This window comes from Coregonus lavaretus (assembly GCF_964263955.1).
Source record: "Coregonus lavaretus genome assembly, chromosome: 3".
In the NCBI taxonomy this organism is placed as follows: Eukaryota; Metazoa; Chordata; class Actinopteri; order Salmoniformes; family Salmonidae; genus Coregonus; species Coregonus lavaretus.
Window position 1 is genome coordinate 69,847,257 of NC_139990.1, and position 19,390 is coordinate 69,866,646.

The following is a 19,390-nucleotide window of genomic DNA, read 5'->3' on the forward strand; positions in this document are numbered from 1 at the left end:
TCCCTTTGCGTACTTCACCCACTGTCAATCAAGGTCAACGTTACGCCCCTTTCGTTACATTGTTTCACCAAATATAGCCAGAGATTGCAACTTTAATCGAACGTTATTAGAACGTTACAATATTCGTAGACATAAATGGCAACATCGATTTGCAGCCTGGACAGTCGCGTTTACACACGCACAAACTCGTTCTGCGCACATTCCGTATTGTCTGTCTTTCAACGTCTACGTCGATGCTGTTTGAGAATACGCCTTGCAGGATTAGCTGTGCATCTGTGTAGATTTTTTGTGGGTCGTGGGGGAAAGAGCAGGAGGTAAATAAAGAGACACGCGCTAATAAAAACGGGTAAAGGTTTACTTTCAAACTCAGTAGCTTCGCTGGATTCGTAATGTGCCAGTTATTTGTTATTTTGTAAGCAGACAATTAGGAGAAGAGGAGAGTAGGAAGGTCTAGTCAGCAGTAAGTGGTGGTGAGTAGAACATTATGCTATCAATCGAATAATGGTCTGTCACATTTTTGTAGTTAACTTGCTAGCATTTGGTCATCAACATACATTGAAGCAAACAGGTAGCTAGCTAGCTAGTTACGTAGTTAGCTTTCAAGCGTTCACTTAATGTATTTTGCAAGCTCAACGCTCTCTAACTAAGCATAGCTAGCCAGTTAATTAGCTAGTTACACCCACTACACACGAGATACATTAGCTAGCTAGCATACAGTACATATATTGTGTAAAGTCCATGTTTAACGTTACAGTGCTAGCTGGGAGGACATTTATTGATGTAATGTGACCATATAAATGGAAATTGGCTAGGACATGCCTCCCCTTTGGCTTCTGTGCATGAACTATTGACATGGTGTAGTAGGATGTGTGCAGTATAGTAGCTAGTTAGTATAGTATATAGTAACTATAGTACCTACTGCCTATCTGATGGCAATGGTTAGTTTTATGGTGCTCTTTGAATTCTCAACTGGTGGTTTTCAGGTAAAAGCATGGCGAAGCTAACCTTCAACTTGAGAAAGCATCATACCTTCATCATAACATTTTCATGCTTTCATTCTCAACTTGAGAAGCCAACCTATATTTTTCTGCAGAGCCAATATAGCTACAACATGTTGTCGTATAGTGCCAAGTATGACACATCACAAGGAATGCCTACTGATTGAATTAAACCCAGACACAGTCACTTATTTTGGGGCCGTGCATATTCATTATGACTGTCTCTTCTATCCGCAGCATTGCACATCACATGGAGTTGTGTGAGACAGTGTTTAATAATATCTGTTTATAATCCTCTTACCAGAGCCCTAATCGTACAGCATCTGTTTGGGTCAGCAGAAAGAAATCCTTAAATCTAAACCCTACAGTAGCTACTGGACCACCTGTGGACAGGGTACAGTGTTGTCTCCCCTTATTTTCGGTAAGATTACCTGCAGTTGTGTGTGTTGCCGTTACTTTTTGTATTGTAGTAAGACGGTGGAAATGGGCAAGGGCTTAATTTTTCAGCTCCGGGGCTGACTGTGCATTATAGAAATTGTCATTATTGTATTTGTCTGAGAGGTTTAGTGAAGTTGAGTAGGCCACTATCTGTGTGCATCTGTTGGCCTAGATAGTAGGTCAGCTATGTGAACAGCAGGTTCGTCTCTCTCTCCGACATTTCATTGCATTGACACACTGTTGTGGGGGAGAGGACTGTGGATCAGGGAATATTACTACAGCTTTGCAGTAGAGGGAGTTGCATTGTCTGCTGGTTGTCACCCTTGAATGTTTTCTTTCACTTAAAGGGCCAGGTGAGTAGTTAGAGTGAGTTAAAGACTGAAAAGCCAGTCAGAAGAGTGAAAGTGAAGCTCTAGGCTATTCTCAATCAGTCCTGTTGTGGAGCCATTCTTTGGCTGCTCGCTACATTGTTAGTATCCTTGGAGGGCATCAACCCTTTGGAATAGTGTGTGTGTGTGTGTGTGTGTTTAAAAGCCAACAGATAGATTAGGAGAGGACTATAAGTCATTGGGCACCCGGGATGAGATTTCAATTTGGCCTGGCTAGCCCTCTCATCCTCAAATAGACCTCCATATCTCTCAAACAGCTCTCATGTTGCTTTGATTGATGTAAAAGGTTGAAAAGAGAGTGATGACGCACATCCAAACACAGCACAGGAGCTGGAGAAAAAGGATAGCCTAGCTGTAGTAGGAAGGTAAATGACTGCCAAACAGTGAGTGGACATCCACATTTTTTTCTTATGTTTTTCTTGATACCGGTACACCCTCTTTGTATTCAAATATTTTATCCTGAGCTATCTTGCATGGGACCATGAATAGTGTTGGTGCCGGTCTATCTCTGCTTAATAGCTCACATGTGTTGTCTTGTTAGGCACCTCAACGAATGCAGAAAGAGTCTGGCACCCAGGCAGGACCCTGAATGTGATATTATCAAACAGAGTTAATTAGATGTGAAATGTTTGGAATGTACAAATACTTCCATCCATCATCTAATCGATAAGTCAATGTTTTTATTCACTTCTTCCTCTCTTCAGCTCTAAGGTGGTCTGATTGGATACGCCGCTGCCCGGTGTTGCCATGGCGATGCGGGAGCTGGTAGAGGGGGAGTGCGGGGGAGCCAATCCCCTCATGAAGCTGACGGGTCACATGACCCAGGAGGGAGGAGCTTGGAGGCACAGGTCAACGCCCACTGTGAGTAGTCACCTGTAGAAATTACAATAAGGAATGTATGGAATATGTACCGTAATCCATGTTCTATGTTTTGTATTTTGTTAGTTTGTTATTGACCATGTTGCATTGAGAGTTATTTTTCCTGGTCAACGGTGGTGCCCATCCAGGGCTCTAAATTGGTGCTGCCAACTTTAAAAAGTTAGGAGCACGACATGAGCATCAGAACTTGTTGTGCCCTATAAAGTAATATGTAACACTGTAAAGACATTTGTTTATTATAAAAATTCAAACGAAATTACAAAGTAATTTGTGGACTATTAGGTTTCTTCATTGTGTAAAAGCACTATTTTCCTATTGAGATGCATTACATTGAAAATGGTACACTTTCTCTTTAAAAATGTCAGGTTTGTGATTGCTATGATCATTGATCTCCTGAAAAAGCTATGCCTTTTCCTTTCTTTCTGTGCCCCCAAATGTTTGGATATACTGGTAAAGTTACCAGGTTGTTAGCTAGCCAATGAGTTAACATGAATGAACAAAGTGTAAACAAATGGTTAACGACACGCAAGTACTTTTAGAACGGCCCACAAGATGGTACAGTGAGAGAGAAAAAGTATTTGATCCCCTGCTGATTTTGTACGTTTGCCCACTGACAAAGACATGATCAGTCTATAATTTTAATGGTAGGTTTATTTGAACAGTGAGAGACAGAATAACAACAAAAAAATCCAGAAAAATGCATGTCAAAAATGTTATAAATCGATTTGCATTTTAATGAGGGAAATAAGTATTTGACCCCTCTGCAAAACATGACTTAGTACTTGGTGGCAAAACCCTTGTTGGCAATCACAGAGGTCAGACGTTTCTTGTAGTTGGCCACCAGGTTTGCACACATCTCAGGAGGGATTTTGTCCCACTCCTCTTTGCAGATCTTCTCCAAGTCATTAAGGTTTCGAGGCTGACGTTTGGCAACTCGAACCTTCAGCTCCCTCCACATATTTTCTATGGGATTAAAGTCTGGAGACTGGCTAGGCCACTCCAGGACCTTAATGTGCTTCTTCTTGAGCCACTCCTTTGTTGCCTTGGCCGTGTGTTTTGGGTCATTGTCATGCTGGAATACCCATCCACGACCCATTTTCAATGCCCTGGCTGAGGGAAGGAGGTTCTCACCCAAGAGTTGACGGTACATGGCCCCGTCCATCGTCCCTTTGATGCGGTGAAGTTGTCCTGTCCCCTTAGCAGAAAAACACCCCCAAAGCATAATGTTTCCACCTCCATGTTTGATGGTGTTCTTGGGGTCATAGGCAGCATTCCTCCTCCTCCAAACACGGCGAGTTGAGTTGATGCCAAAGAGCTCGATTTTGGTCTCATCTGACCACAACACTTTCACCCAGTTCTCCTCTGAATCATTCAGATGTTCATTGGCAAACTTCAGACGGCCCTGTATACGTGCTTTCTTGAGCAGGGGGACCTTGCGGGCGCTGCAGGATTTCAGTCTTTCACGGCGTAGTGTGTTACCAATTGTTTTCTTGGTGACTATGGTCCCAGCTGCCTTAAGATCATTGACAAGATCCTCCCGTGTATTCTACGAATAATCGCACCAACTGTTGTCACCTTCTCACCAAGCTGCTTGGCGATGGTCTTGTAGCCCATTCCAGCCTTGTGTAGGTCTACAATCTTGTACCTGACATCCTTGGAGAGCTCTTTTGTCTTGGCCATGGTGGAGAGTTTGGAATCTGATTGCTTCTGTGGATAGGTGTCTTTTATACAGGTAACAAGCTGAGATTAGGAGCACTCCCTTTAAGAGTGTGCTCCTAATCTCAGCTCGTTACCTGTATAAAAGACACCTGGGAGCCAAAAATCTTTCTGATTGAGAGGGTGTCAAATACTTATTTCCCTCATTAAAATGCAAATCAATTTATAACATTTTTGACATATGTTTTTCTGGATTTTGTTGTTGTTATTCTGTCTCTCACTGTTCAAATAAACCTACCATTAAAATTATAGACTGATCATGTCTTTGTCAGTGGGCAAACGTACAAAATCAGCAGGGGATCAAATTCTTTTTTCCCCCTCACTGTATATGAATGTAAAATGTGATCCGCTATAGGAAGATAAAAATGTTACACCTGTAATATGGGTCAGATGTTTTGACTTGGTTGGGCTATAAACAAGCCGTTTTAGCTGTAGTAATGGAGCAACCATGACATGATCGAATCTGCGCTCGCTTTTTTCTCAAAGGCACTCGGAAACAACAGTACAGCGAAGCCTTATTACAAGATCTATTATCTGGGAGATTTTTTTCCTAGTCGCATTGTGCTCCCAAAATAAAACTCCTGGTCGCACAGAAAAACATTGGGCCCATCTACCCATACTTGAACAAGTTCATACATCATAGTTCGTTTGGAGCATACAACTTAGACGAGATACTACAACTTAGTTGTACTATAGCTTTCCCAAATATATCTCACAGTATCACTTTCATCCCTCTTTCTCCTAGATTCCCCCTACACCCATTGAAATAGCAACAGAAGAAGAGGTCTGTGCACATATTACCTTCCCAGTCCTATTGATTCGAACTGTTGTGCTTTGTCTGCATATTCTAAAAAAGGAACGTGAAAACACGTTTCATTCACGTGACGTTTGTTAATCATAATTGAATAGGCTAGCGTTTGATGTCCTGTTCTGCATGTGTGTGTCCCAGTTGGTGAATGAGTTCATGCAGCAGGCGCCTCCACGGCCCCCTCACAGCTTTGACATGGGTCAGTTACTGGAGGAAATGCAGCAGATCGATCAGCAGAGCTACAGACAGGCTCCACAGAGAGGTACACACACACAGCAGTAATAGGTTACCTTATTATACTCTCCAACGCAGCAAAAGCAACACCGTTATAGATTTGCAGTGTGTCTGCCCAGCTGCATGGCAGCACTTCCATATTGTTACCCCACAGGCCTTGGAACATATGTTGACACTTCAAGACACCTTTTATTATGTTTTCCTCTATCTGCCATCCAAGTACTCGCACTGAAAAACACACTTTTTTTGCCAATATGTGAAAAGCGTCTGCTAAATGGCATATTATTTTTATTATTATTAAGAAAACAACAACCTTTCCCTCCTGTCTTGTCCGTAGCTCCGGGTGTAGCTGCGTTGGCCCTGTCTGGTGATTGGACGTCTGAGTTTCTGTCGGGAGCGGATGCCGCCGCCGCCGCCTCATCAGGGCAGGCGGGACTTGGAGACCCAGCCGACGCTGATTGGACCAGAGAGTTCATCACTGATGGCACAGGTACATTTTTGGAATGTCAATGGTAGGCATAATTGCCAACCGTTTGTTTGAATGTACTTAGTGGCCACTACTTCTAACAAGTAGAGAAATAATCTGTATCTTACTCTCTTTCCCTTTCTCAGATCCCGGGCGTTGGGCAGAGGAGTATCTGGAGCAGTCAGAGGAGAAGCTATGGCTCGGAGACCTGGGAGAGAGGGAGCAAGAATGGTAATAATGGAGAGACAGAGAAAAAGAGGAGAGCAAGGGACATGTAGATAGATACAGTGAAATTCTGAGAAACCTTGAGAATGTTTACATTTACGTCATTTAGCAGACGCTCTTATCCAGAGCGACTTACAGTTAGTGCATACATTATTCTTTTTTTATTTTCATACTGGCCCCCCGTGGGAATCGAACCCACAACCCTGGCGTTGCAAACGCCATGCTCTACCAACTGAGCTACCTCCCTGCCGGCCATTCCCTCCCCTACCCTGGACGACGCTGGGCCAATTGTGCGCCGCCCCATTGGTCTCCCGGTTGCGGCCGACTACAGCAGAGCCTGGATTCGAACCAGGATCTCTAGTGGCACAGCTAGCACTGCGATGCAGTGCCTTAGACCACTGCGCCACTCGGGAGATATGTTCCAGAGAAGATGGTGCCATTGTGATGTTGAGCCGCCTTGGCCATAACATAGCTTTGTGGTAGTGAATAGAAGTCATTGCGTAACTCGAAGTCAAGAAAGAAAATGAAAGCCAGTAAATCCTGCACACAGGCTTTTAGTTTGTGTATTTAATGCGTTGACCCCATAAGTAGCAGTCATTTAATTAGGTATTCAAAAGTGCTTTTTGATTCCATCCTTAGTGGATATGTATTGTGAAAAGAGACAATACATTTCAATTACAATATATTTACAAGGACACAGTGTGATTATGTAAAAATTACATGGTCTCTTTAACCCACTTGTTCTTTAAAATGATCACTGTTTGAGACTCAGTAAGCTGTCTAAATTAACCCTTTGATGTTAATGTTTGTCAATCCAATAGGACGAAAGAGTACCTACCAGGAGACGAACTGAAGCAAACAGCCAATGAGATGGTCGCAAAGGTCGATGACCCTAAGTTACAGAACACTGAGGTGTGTGTTTGTGTGTGTGTTTCCATGTCGCGTGTGTTTCATACTTTTTTTTCTACATATTTATCACCATACCCTTTCCCCATTCTTTGTCCATAGAAGTAATGTAGCTTTGTAATAACAGGATCATTGTAGTTGTAGCCGTTTCTTTTGAGTTGTGAGACTCTTCTTTGTAGTCAATTAGACATCAAAATGTTTCTTGGGAAAGCATTTTGCTGTGATGGACCGTAGTATCATAGTGACTTTAGAACTGTTTGTGTGGTATCCAATTCCTCTGTCATTATTTTGGATTTGGCTAAAGCACAAATGGATCTGATGACCAATTTAGGTCCATAAGCCATAATGGATATTGTGTCATTGTTATGTTGTTGTTGTTGTGTTGCACTGTAGTTCCTGCGGTTCATTAGGCAGATTGGCGAGGGCAGTGTCACAGTGGAGGACAGAGCAGGCAAACAGCACACAGATAGAGCTCAGGCCAAGGAGGCTCAGAACTGGGCCTCCAACCTCAACCAGGTAGGAGCCAACTCCCAATGAGGACACAAGGGGAAGGGTGCAACTGTCAACCTACAGGGAGCCATCTTGGCTCAAGCTTCCTCATTTTGTGCCTCATGAACCCATATCCCAGGATTCGGTGCAGATTCCTGCAACTGTTACTAACTACATAACCAAGTGATGGCCATTAACTTTTCTGTATGTGAGCCTTGCACTAGGCTGTGCAATGTATAATTTGGAAATGGTATATGTAGAAATAATTTATTGTGGAAAAGAGAGCCTTGTCCTTTCTATACATGCGATTTCTATCTACCAACTTCTACCAATTAAAATCATCATAGCTGTTCCTGTCTTGAATCAGACTTCTAGTTCCCCTTGTCAAGTGAAGTCATGTTTTTAACAGGGTTGGGGCAAATCATTTTTCAATTCAGGTAGGGGATTGAAATATATTTTTATTTTTTAAAATTCATTATCATGAGTTGAATTCCAAGTCACTTCCTGAATTAGACCCCAGCCCTGGTGTTTACCCTTGAGTATGTAGTCATAGGAGTTCTCATGGTTGCCCTTTTAACTGTGACATCTACTTTTAAATAATAACCCCCTTTGACCCTGCTGTGAACTCTTGGCTTTCCCCTCCTTTGATTAACAACCCCATTAATTTGTACCAAATTAAAACACCTCCGTCCTCACCCCTCCCAAAACAAAAAACCCACCCCCAACGCCTCACACCTGCCACAAAACAATCCCGCCTCCCCCATTCTCTGCTCCCTGGTTGCCATAGTTCCTGGAGGAGTCTGGGGGAGGGACTCTACCCTTGACAACCCAAGAGTGGGATCAGAAGATTGCCAAAGCTAAGGCTAAACAGGCACATCAATGGGCTACTGTCGTCAGACAGGTAGGACCCCTGACGCAATGGCAACACTGCCCAGTGGCTCCGCAACCGGCTTTCTGCCAAGAAAGTTGCGTTGAGCTGATTATGTTTTTCATCAGCCTTTTTTGCAGTAGTTGGATGGCCGTTTTTAGTGGCAGCATTCTTTTCCCCCTGTAGGTTTTCCCGTAGTTTCTTTGCACTTTGTATAAACCCAAGGAAGATACAACGCGCGTAAGCAAATAGTTTTCGCTGATTCTACTTGCATTAAGATTACAGCAATGACTTTAGAAAAGTGGTAAAGATGACCTGCACTAGAGGTTTGTAGATTGTAGGGGAGAAAGGGAGTAGGAGAATGGGTGTGGTTCTCTGATGTGTTTTGCTTCTTCCCATTCCTTTATCTTGTCTTCCTCTCATCCCTCTTCCTCATCTTTTTCTGCTGCTCCTTTACTGTCACAACCTCAACGTCCCACTTTAAGTGTTGTTATAGAGGTACGTACAACTTGGTGTCCACGTCTGCCATTGCTACCTCTTCCTTCCTTCCTTCCTGTTCAGGTCTCAGTGGAGTCAGCGGAATCCTGGGTAGATGAGTTTGCCACAGCAGGTCCAGATTTCCAGCAAGCTAAAGCTGCTGTGGAGGTAAGCGAGAGACACCAGGGCGATACGAGTTAATACAGAACATTAAAATAGGAAAGATAACAGAATAATTATTTTTATCATCTTCCAAATTGTATCTCAAGAATAATTCCAGCCTATGCCCAAACATACTATACTGAACAAGCATATAAACCCAACATGCAACAATTTCAAAGATTTTACTGAATTACAGTTCATATAATGAAATCAGTCAATTGAAATAAATTCACTATGCCCTAATCTATGGATTTCACATCACTGGGCAAGGGCGCAGCCATGGATGGGCCTTGGATGGCATAGGCCCACCCATTGTTGAGCCAGGACCACCCACTGGGGAGCCAGGCCCAGCCAATCAGAATGAGTTTTTCCCCACAAAAGGGCTTTCTTACAGACAGAAATACTCCTCAGCACCCCTCAGACGATCCCGCAGGTGAAGAAGCTGGATGTAGAGGTCCTGGGCTGGCGTGGTTACACGTGGTCTGCGGTTGTGAGGCTGGTTGGATGTACTGCCAAATTGACGAAAACGATGTTTGAGGCGGCTTATGGTAGAGAAATGAACATTCAATTATCTGGCAACAGCTCTGGTGGACATTCCTGCAGTCAGCAAGCCAATTGCACGCTCCCTCAACTTGAGACATCTATGGCATTGTGTTGTATGACAAAACTGCACATTTTAGAGTGGCCTTTTATTGTCCCCAGCACAAGGTGCACCTGTGTAATGATCATGCTGTTTAATCAGCTTCTTGAAATGCCACACCTGTCAGATGGATGGCGTATCTTGGCAAAGGAGGGAGAAATGCTCACTAACATGGAAGTAAAGAAATATGTGCGCAAAATTTGAGAGAAATAAGCTTTTTGTGCATATGGAAAATTCCTGGGATCTTTTATTTCAGCTCATGAAACATGGGACCAGTACTTTACATGTTGCGTTTATATTTTTGTTCAGTATATATTAAGCTCTTTACATATACTATATTGCACTAATATGCCATTGCACATTTTCACTTCACACATCAGGTAATTACCATGTATCATTAGCTTAAAGTACACTGTATATAGAACCTTTATCCAAGTTCACATTGGCCCTTGGACGTCCCCTAAAAATAGTGGTTTGGACCAAAGTTAATGTTAAGGGGGATTCCCACAGCAACTTTATGATGGTGATGCCCTGATTTCTTAGGGCAGTTACCTGCCCAGCACCCCCATAATTTGACCCCTGACTTTGACATTGTGATTGTTCCTCTGTGTCAGAGCGACGTGGACTTCTGGGAGAAGCTGCAGCAGGAATGGGAGGAGATGGCGAAGAGAGACGCAGAGAGTCACCCCTGGCTCTCCGACTTTGACCAGATGCTCAGCAGCTCCTACGACAAGGTACCTGACCTAGCTTCCTATCCACCTGTGTAAGTGGTGTTGGAGGGCCAGTAGGAGGCACTCTTTCCTCTGGTCTAAAAAAATATCCCAATGCCCCAGGGCGGTGATTGGGGACATTGCACTGTGTAGGGTGCCGTCTTTCGGATGGGATGTTTAACGGGTGTTCTGACTCTCTGTGCTCACTTAAGGTCCCATGGCACTTATCCTAAGAGTAGGGGTGTTAACCCCGGTGTCCTGGCTGAATTCCCAATTTGGCCCTCATATCATCATGTCCACCTAATCATTCCCAGCTTCCAATTGGCTCATTCATCCCCCTTCCTCTCCCCTGTAACTATTCCCCAGGTTGTTGCTGTAAATGAGAATGTGTTCTCAGTCAACTTACCTGGTAAAATACGTTTTTATAAAAAAAGGGCCCGTATTCACAGAGTCTCATTAGGAGTGCTGATTAAGGATCAGTTTTGCCTTTTAGATCACAATGAATAAGATCAGCATTCCTACCTGTGCAGGCTAGAAAATCTGCCTTGTCTGCTAAGTTGCTGTTCATGATTTCTCTCTCTCTTCTCTCTCTCTCTCTCTCTCTCTCTCTCTATTTCTCTCTATTTCTCTCACACCCCCTCCCTCCAGGGGTACCAGTTTGAGGATGACAACCCGTACCTGTCCCACCAGGACCCCCTGGCTGAGGGGGTGAGGAGGATGGAGGCAGGGGACATCCCTGGGGCCGTGCGTCTGTTTGAGAGTGCCGTACAGCGAGAACCAGACAACCAACTGGTGAGACACTCATTAATAACTGATATAATAACATCTCAAGGTGAAATTATTTCTGGCTAACAAGTGCTGGCGACTAAGTGGGTTCTTTCCTACCCTGCTAGCATTAGGTGGGTGAAGAGATAAAGAGAACTAAGCACTCACACACTTTCTTCCCCACTTCTTTTTTTTTAGGCATGGCAATATTTGGGAACCTGTCAGGCAGAGAACGAACAAGAGTTTGCAGCCATCAGTGCCCTCCGCAGGTAAAGAGATAGAATAGCAGCCTCACTGACTGGAGAGAAGTCCCTGGTTATGTCCCAAGTGGCACCCTATTCCCTATATAGGGCACCCATAGGGCTCTGGTCAAAAGTAGTGCACTATATAGAGCAGGGGTGTCAAACTCATTTTGACCCGGGGGGCACGTTCTGTCTTCAACAAGGTCCGGAGGGCCGGACTGAAAATGTGTTCTGTCCTTGCTGTCAAAAAATGGTCCTTTGTTAACCTCTACGGGATTGGTGTCCCGTATATGGGACGGTTGAGCTAATGTGCGCCAATGTGATTAGCATGACTGTTGTAAGCAAACTTTCCAGGACATAGACATGTCTTATATGGGCAGAAAGCTTAAATTATTGTTAATCTAACTGCACTGTCCAATTTACAGTAGCTATTACAGTGACAAATTACCATGTTATTGTTTGAGGAGAGTGCACAACAACAAAAAACTTGTCATGGCAACTGGTTTGATACATTCACCTCTGAAGGTAAATAATGTACTTCCATTCAGTAATCTTGCTCTGATTTGTCATCCTAAGGGTCCCAGAGATAAAACGTAGCATAGTTTTGCTTGATTCAAATGTAGGGACTGGGTTCTACAGTTTGAACCCCTGCGGTCTCTTGCTCCACACCCACCCCGCCCGGCCATCTAGATGTGTGAAAGTTAGTGTATAAGCTAATGATCCATCAGGTATGACATTCCTGGGAGTGTGTATACTTACATTTTGTATTACCATATCACGTACTTGAAAATGTATCAATTGACGAATTCGGCCTTTCTCTTGCATTTCAAAGATGATGGGGGGGGGGGGGGAAAGAAAACGCATGTTTTTTTGTTTGTATTATCTTTTACCAGATCTAATGTGTTATATTCTCCTACATTAATTTCACATTTCCACAAACTTCAAAGTGTTTCCTTTCAAATGGTATCAAGAATATGCATATCCTTGCTTCAGGTCCTGAGCTACAGGCAGTTAGATTTGGGTATGTAATTTTAGACAAAAATTGAAGAAAGGGTCAGATCTTTAAGAGGTTAATTGTTTTTGGAGTTTTTTATGCTCACTGATTGTCTAGCTTTTGTTTCAGTGATTGTTAGCAAGCTGGACAGAGTGAGGAAACTGTATAAATGTAGGTCCATTATATAAACTGAACAAAAATATAAACGCAACATGCAACAATTTCAACGGTTTTACGGAGTTACAGTTCATATAAGGAAATCAGTCATTTGAAATAAATTCATTAGGCCCTAATCTATGAATTTCACATGACTGGGTAGGGGCGCAGCCATGGGTGGGCCTGCGAGGGCATATGAGCCAGACCAACCCATTGGGGAGCCAGGCCCAGCAAATCAGAATGACTTTTTCCCTACAAAAGGGCTTTATTACAGACAGGAATACTCCTCAGTTTCATCAGCTGTCTGGGTGTCTGGTTTCAGAGATCCCGCAGGTGAAGAAGCTGGATGTGGAGGTCCTGGGCTGGCGTGGTTACACGTTGTGGTATAGACATACTGCCAAATTCTCTAAAACGACGTTATGGTATAGAAATGAACATTACATTCTCTGGCAAAAGCTCTGGTAGACATTCCTGCAGTCAGCATGCTAATTGCACACTCTCTCAAAACTTGAGACATCTGTGGTATTGTGTTGTGTGACAAAACTGCACATTTTAGAGTGGCCTTTTATTGTCCACAGCACAACATGCACCTGTGTAATGATCAGTGGTGGAAAAAGGACCCAATTGTCATACAAGTAAAGATACCTTAATAGAAAATGACTAAAGTGAAAGTTACCCAGTAAAATTATATTTGAGTAAAAGTCTAAATGTATTTGGTTTTAAATATACTTAAGGATCAAAGTAAATGTAATTGTTAAAATATACTTAAGTATCTAAAGTTAAAGTATAAATCATTTCAAATTCCTTATATTAAGCAAACCACACGGCACCATTTTCTTGTTTTTAAAATGTCCGGATAGCAAGGGGCACACTCCAACACTCAGACATCATTTACAAACAAAGCAGGTGTTTAGTGAGTCCACTAGATCAGAGGCAGTAGAGATGACCAGGGATGTTCTCTTGATAAGTTTGTGAATTAGACTATTTTCCTGTCCTGCTAAGCATTCAATATGTAACGAGTACTTTTGGGTGTCAGGGAAAATATATGGAGTAAAAAGTACATAATTTTCTTTAGGAATACAGTGAAGTAAATTTAAAAGTTGTCAGATATAAGTAGTAAAGTACAGATACCCCAAAAAACTACTTAAGTAGTACTTTCAAGTATTTTTACTTAAGTACTGTACACCACTGGTAATCATCATGCTGTTTAATCAGCTTCTTGATATGCCATACCTATCAGGTGGATGGATTATCTTGGCAAAGGAGAAATGCTCACTAACAGGAATGTAAAGATATTTGTGCACAAAATTTGAGAGAAATAAGCTTTTTGTGCATATGGAAAATCTTTTATTTCAGTTCATGAAACATGGGACCAACACTTTACATGTTGCGTTTATATTTTAGTTCACCATTTCGATTTTTTGGGTCGGTCATTTTAAAGTATATATTTGTTGTTTTAGTAAAACCACCCATGGGCCTCATTGAATTGGCTTGTATGTTTGACACCCCTGAAATAGAGAACAAGGGTTCCTTTTGGGACGTAGCTCCTGTGTGACATTAAGAGTATGTCATGAAGTATGTACTTATATTTTATTTATGAATACATGTTTTATGTGTGGCTTGAATAGAAAGCTGCTATGATAAGCATGGGTGGGAAATGGGAAGTCCTTGAAGTTACATGATGCCTGTGACGACTTGTTGCCGTAGTGTTGGCTGACATTTTCTCGGGTTCTCTCACCTTTCTCTCTTTTTTTCTCTCTTGCTCTCTCCTTTTCTCTCGCTGTTAGATGCATAGAGTTGAAGAAGGACAACCTGACCGCTCTGATGGCACTGGCCGTCAGTTTCACCAACGAATCGCTGCACAGGCAGGCCTGTGAGACCCTTCGCGATTGGCTGAGGCACAACCCCGCGTACCGGCCAGTCTTGGAGCAGAGTGAACGGGAGCGAGAGAAGGACGGAGAGGCCAGAGAGAGGGAGAGATTTGGCTCACTGCTGCCAGAGTGAGTGGACCTTTTCATTGTGTACAAATGTGGTGTGCATGTATATTCAGCATATACTTATAACTCTTAATCAATATAACACCAAATGAAAGGCAGAAATATGCTAAATATGCAATACAGGAAGTTCTTCTGTATTTTCGAATGTTTTATATGTTACGAAAACATGGATTATATCTGTTGATTAAACAATTGTAATATTTTAAGCCATCTCCCTCCTTCTTTTTTCCCCATTTCTGTGCCTCCCTCCTTCCTCCCCCACTCTCAGATCTTTGTTTACAGAGGTGCAGTCCCTGTTCCTCAGTGCGGCGAACTCTGAACCCGCCCACGTCGACCCCCAGCTACAGTGTGGCCTGGGAGTCCTCTTCAATCTGAGCGGGGAGTATGACAAGGCCGTGGACTGTTTCACCGCAGCCCTCTCTGTCACACCACAGGTACACTAGCAGGTTATCCACTTCAGAGCAGTAACTCTTGCCAATCTGTGGTTCATGTGTGTGGAGAATAAACACGCTTGATTATAATTTGCTTAACTTTATACTGTTTAAATAAAATTGATAAATTCAAACATTTTCGAATACATGCATCCTTCCTTGAAGTAATTTCTGATCTGTATGCTAATGGTCACCTGAAAGCAATTGGGGCCACGTCATTGTAAAAATAATTGTGAGCAACCTTTTATTTTGTTTTCAGAGGGGGGGTTATTGGTACAAAAACAATCAAAGAAATGCATACAAAGATAACCCCAACCCCAAACCATCTTAAAGCCAACATTTGTTTCGCAGCAGTGCTGCCTGCCAGCAGTAATCTTCTCTGATTGATTGAGATATTCAAGGGGCTATAATCGTTAAGTAACATAATAGATGCAAAGCGTAGAATATTTTTATTCATGCACTTCGAAATGAATATTTTTACTTTGCCCCAGAAGCATTTAACCTCAGCGCACTCCCACATCATATGAATGTAATGTATTTTACTTATTGGTTTAGAAGTAGCTTCAGACTGAACATCTACTTACTCAGTTGCAGGTTGGGTGGTATTTTCAGGTTTCTCCGGAGCTTCTTCTGCTGATTGTTAGTTTGCTAGAAAGTTTGCTGGATAGTCCTTGGCAGGAAGTAATTTTTTCCAAAATCAAGGTTGTATGTTTGAATTTTTCAATTTGGAGTGAAGGGAATGCAGAGGGTAGTTTTCTGTATAGGTCCTTGTGGAAAAAATCCAAATGTATCCAACTCTAATTCAAATTGTTAGCAAAAAATTCAGGAGCTCATCTCTCTTGTCTGTCTCCCTCTCTCTCTCAGGACTATCTGCTGTGGAATAAACTGGGCGCCACCCTGGCCAATGGAAGCCGCTCAGAGGAGGCTGTTGCCGCCTACAGGAGGGCACTGGAACTGCAGCCAGGCTTCATCCGCAGTCGGTACAACCTGGGAATCAGCTGTGTCAACCTAGGAGCCCACAGGTGAGAGGGAGAGCCTTTTGTGGCCAGAGATGCAACATTTTGTAAGAACAAAATTCACACAACAGTTTTTTTTTATATATATAATGTTCGATCCAAACCACTTGAAACACTGCACTTTCTTATGTACGTCAAAGGTAATTTTTACTTTACATTTACATTCTAGTCATTTTAGCAGACGCTCTTATCCAGAGTGACTTACAGTTAGTGAGTGCATACATTTTCATACTGGCCCCCCCGTGGGAAACAAACCCACAACCCTGGCGTTGCAAGTACCATGCCTACCAACTGAGCTACAGGGGACCTTTACATAATGTATTGACTTTATTCACAATATAATAATTTTTGCCTTAATACAAATCTTTTGGATGCACCACAATGACACTTCCAAGTTGACCCCTATTCTCTTCCTGGTTCACAGAGAGGCCGTGGAGCACTTCCTGGAAGCCCTGTCCCTGCAGCGCCAAGCGTCGGGGGACGGCGAGACGGTCGGTGCAAGCCGGGGCCCGGGGGGCGCCGCAGCCACCATGATGTCCGACAACATCTGGTCCACCCTGCGCATGGCCTTAAGCATGATGGGAGAGAGCTCGCTATACGCGGCGGCCGACCGGCGAGACCTCGACACGCTGCTCTCCCACTTCTGTCAGAGGGAGGGGGAAGCGGTGGGGGAATGAAGGCGTGGGAGGGCCGAGGGAGGGAGAGGGGCAGGAGGAGAGGTGATAGAGTGCGAGTGCTCACTTAGGGGAGGAAGGTGTCTGGGAGAGGTAGAGGGAGAGGGAGAAAAAGAGGAGAGAGAGAAGTCCCCTCCACAAACAACCCCCTAGCCCCTAACCCTATAGGCACTTCATATAGATCTGAAATGATTGGATAGGTATAAACAACACGGAAGTAGCTCCATACGTAGCATTTCTGCCATCTTGCTTATAACTATCAGGGTTGGGGTCAGTTTACTTCCTGAATTGAAATGGAACTGACTCCAACCCTGATACCTATCCAATCCTTTCAGGAAGAGAGGGAGGATGATGTGTGACAAGGGGAGAGTAGTCTGAAAGGGAGGAGAGGTGAGAGAGACATTTGTTGTGACTATCAGCAACAAAGGGAAATGCGGAGTATACACCAGGTGTATTGAATACATACTATTTCCTCCCCTGATCACTCTAACATAGCCTGGTTGCCAGTTGGTTCCTTCGTTGTCATTATCACGTTTGACACAAAGCAGAAACAGACTGGCACACAGGCTAGTTCCCAAACGTCTGGTTAGTTACCCTCTGTCCTCAGCAACTGGTGCAGGGACGTTCTTGTTGTGTTCCTCATAATCAGAGGCATCATCATGCCTTTGAATCTGAGGAGGCACGTGACACCCTTAGTTTCACTCAGCCCTATGAACTAAGGATGTATACATTAAATGTATACTAGTGCAAAGTTTGTACCTTATGTTTTCCAGAGGGAATAAAACACTGAAGTGGTACAGCAAAAGATCAAGTTGAGATTAATGTTACTGTAATGTATAGAAAAGATAGGACCATGTTTGTTTGGAGGATCTTTGTTTTTCCTGTTTTATTCCCCCATGAAAATAAGAAGTTCAAAGTTTGGATTAGTCGAATACTTAGCAAACCTGGCTTACTGATTACGAATCAATTGCTGAAGATGAAAAGAGACCATTACAGTAATATAGATATCTGGCTTTGGAGCAGGGGTGCTGAACTCCGGTCCCTGAGAGCCATAGTCTGTCTGTTTTTCGTTATTTTATTTTGATCACAGAATGAATTATACTCGGGTACTCAGTCCAATCAATGAAGTACTCGAGAGAAAGGAAAGACTGCTGACATGAGTTGTACACACCAGAGTCGAATTCACTAGTAGGAACCCAACGGAAGCAAACAGGGAGGGACCTACCTGAATTTGTCTGATAAGAAACGCTTGTTTTCATTTTCTGTCGCTACGGTGTGCAAGAATAAATATGACTCCGCTTTGGACAGAGGATGACATCAGTCATACCGAAAGAGGGGTCTTTGCACTCCTTCCCTCCCTCAACCATTTTTTCTTCAGTCAAATGCTCTTGTTGTAAAAAATAATTAGCTTAATTGTAAAATAATGCTTTTTGCCATATTGTCTGTATGATAATTATTGTACTGTTTTCAAAATAGTTAACCAGACTGTAATGATTATTCATGTGATATTCAGCAATAAAGCCTACTTTTCATGTTTGTGTGAAAGAAAGGGCAGTATTTCCCATATTTGTATTTTCCTTGACCAGTTGCAGGATAGCAGACGCAAATAGACCGAAAAGACAAAGGCTGCTTTTACAACACGAAACAGCAAATGGTCAATGCAGTTAGTTCATTCAGCCTAGAGGATCTGCTAGAGGGACTTCTTTGTATTGCACATATCCAGCTCTTTCTATTAATAGTAAGTAGCACTCAACAAGTGGACAAGTACTTGAAAGGACGAAGAGGTAAGAATTCGGCGTTCAAATATGTTGCATTGGCCAACATTGACGATTATCAAACAGGATCAAGTTCAAATGTATGCCTGCGATTTCTATCTGCCAACGTAAATCATCATAGCTGTACCGGTCTTGAATCAGACTTCCAGTTCCCCTTGTCAAGTGAAGTCATATGTTTTTAATAGAGTTGGGGCAAATTCTTTTTCTATTCAGTTACGGGATAGAAAGATAATAGGATTTTTTTTTTCTTTCATTATTATGAGTTGAATTCCAAGTCTCTTTCTGAATTAGACCCCAGCCCTGGTGTTTACCCTTGAGTATGTAGTCATGGGAGTTCTCATGGTTGCCCTTTTAACTGTGACATATACTTTTGACCCTGCTGTGAACTCTTGGCTTCCCCTCCTTCGATGAACAACCCCCATTAATATGTACCAAATTAAAAACAAAAACCCACAAAATGCCTCACGCATTTCTTGGAGGAGAGTGTACAAAACATTAGGAACACCTGGTCTTTCCATGACAAAGGCTATCAAATCAATTCAAATCAAATTTTATTGGTCACATGCGCCGAATACAACAGGTGCAGACATTACAGTGAAATGCTTACTTACAGCCCTTAACCAACAGTGCATTTATTTTAAACAAAAAAGTAAAAATAAAACAACAACAAAAAAAGTGTTGAGAAAAAAAAGAGCAGAAGTAAAATAAAGTGACAGTAGGGAGGCTATATATACAGGGGGGTACCGTTGCAGAGTCAATGTGCGGGGGCACCGGCTAGTTGAGGTAGTTGAGGTAATATGTACATGTGGGTAGAGTTAAAGTGACTATGCATAAATACTTAACAGAGTAGCAGCAGCGTAAAAAGGATGGGGTGGGGGGGCAGTGCAAATAGTCCGGGTAGCCATGATTAGCTGTTCAGGAGTCTTATGGCTTGG

The 19,390-nt window shown here is 42.8% G+C and overlaps 1 protein-coding gene across 4 annotated transcripts; it reads left to right on the forward strand.

Annotated features, from left to right (window-relative positions):
* Nucleotides 1-238: 238 nt before the first annotated feature.
* Nucleotides 239-18,229, forward strand: LOC311113928 (peroxisomal targeting signal 1 receptor-like). Of its 4 annotated transcripts, XM_084157131.1 has the most exons (17): nt 239-470; nt 1,303-1,419; nt 2,530-2,686; nt 5,166-5,204; nt 5,370-5,490; nt 5,800-5,952; nt 6,075-6,159; nt 6,975-7,065; nt 7,453-7,575; nt 8,978-9,061; nt 10,310-10,429; nt 11,054-11,197; nt 11,369-11,439; nt 14,350-14,562; nt 14,828-14,993; nt 15,855-16,012; nt 16,431-18,229. In XM_084157131.1, exons 3-17 carry the CDS (start codon nt 2,573-2,575, stop codon nt 16,681-16,683), a joined length of 1,935 nt encoding a protein of 644 aa, XP_084013257.1. In that variant the 5' UTR covers nt 239-470; nt 1,303-1,419; nt 2,530-2,572; the 3' UTR covers nt 16,684-18,229. The 4 variants fall into 4 exon arrangements, with proteins under 4 accessions (XP_084013257.1, XP_084013259.1, XP_084013260.1 ...); XM_084157133.1 differs by lacking the exon at nt 7,453-7,575 and having other exon boundaries at nt 251-470; XM_084157132.1 differs by lacking the exon at nt 1,303-1,419 and having other exon boundaries at nt 385-470.
* The last annotated feature ends 1,161 nt before the right edge of the window (nt 18,230-19,390 follow it).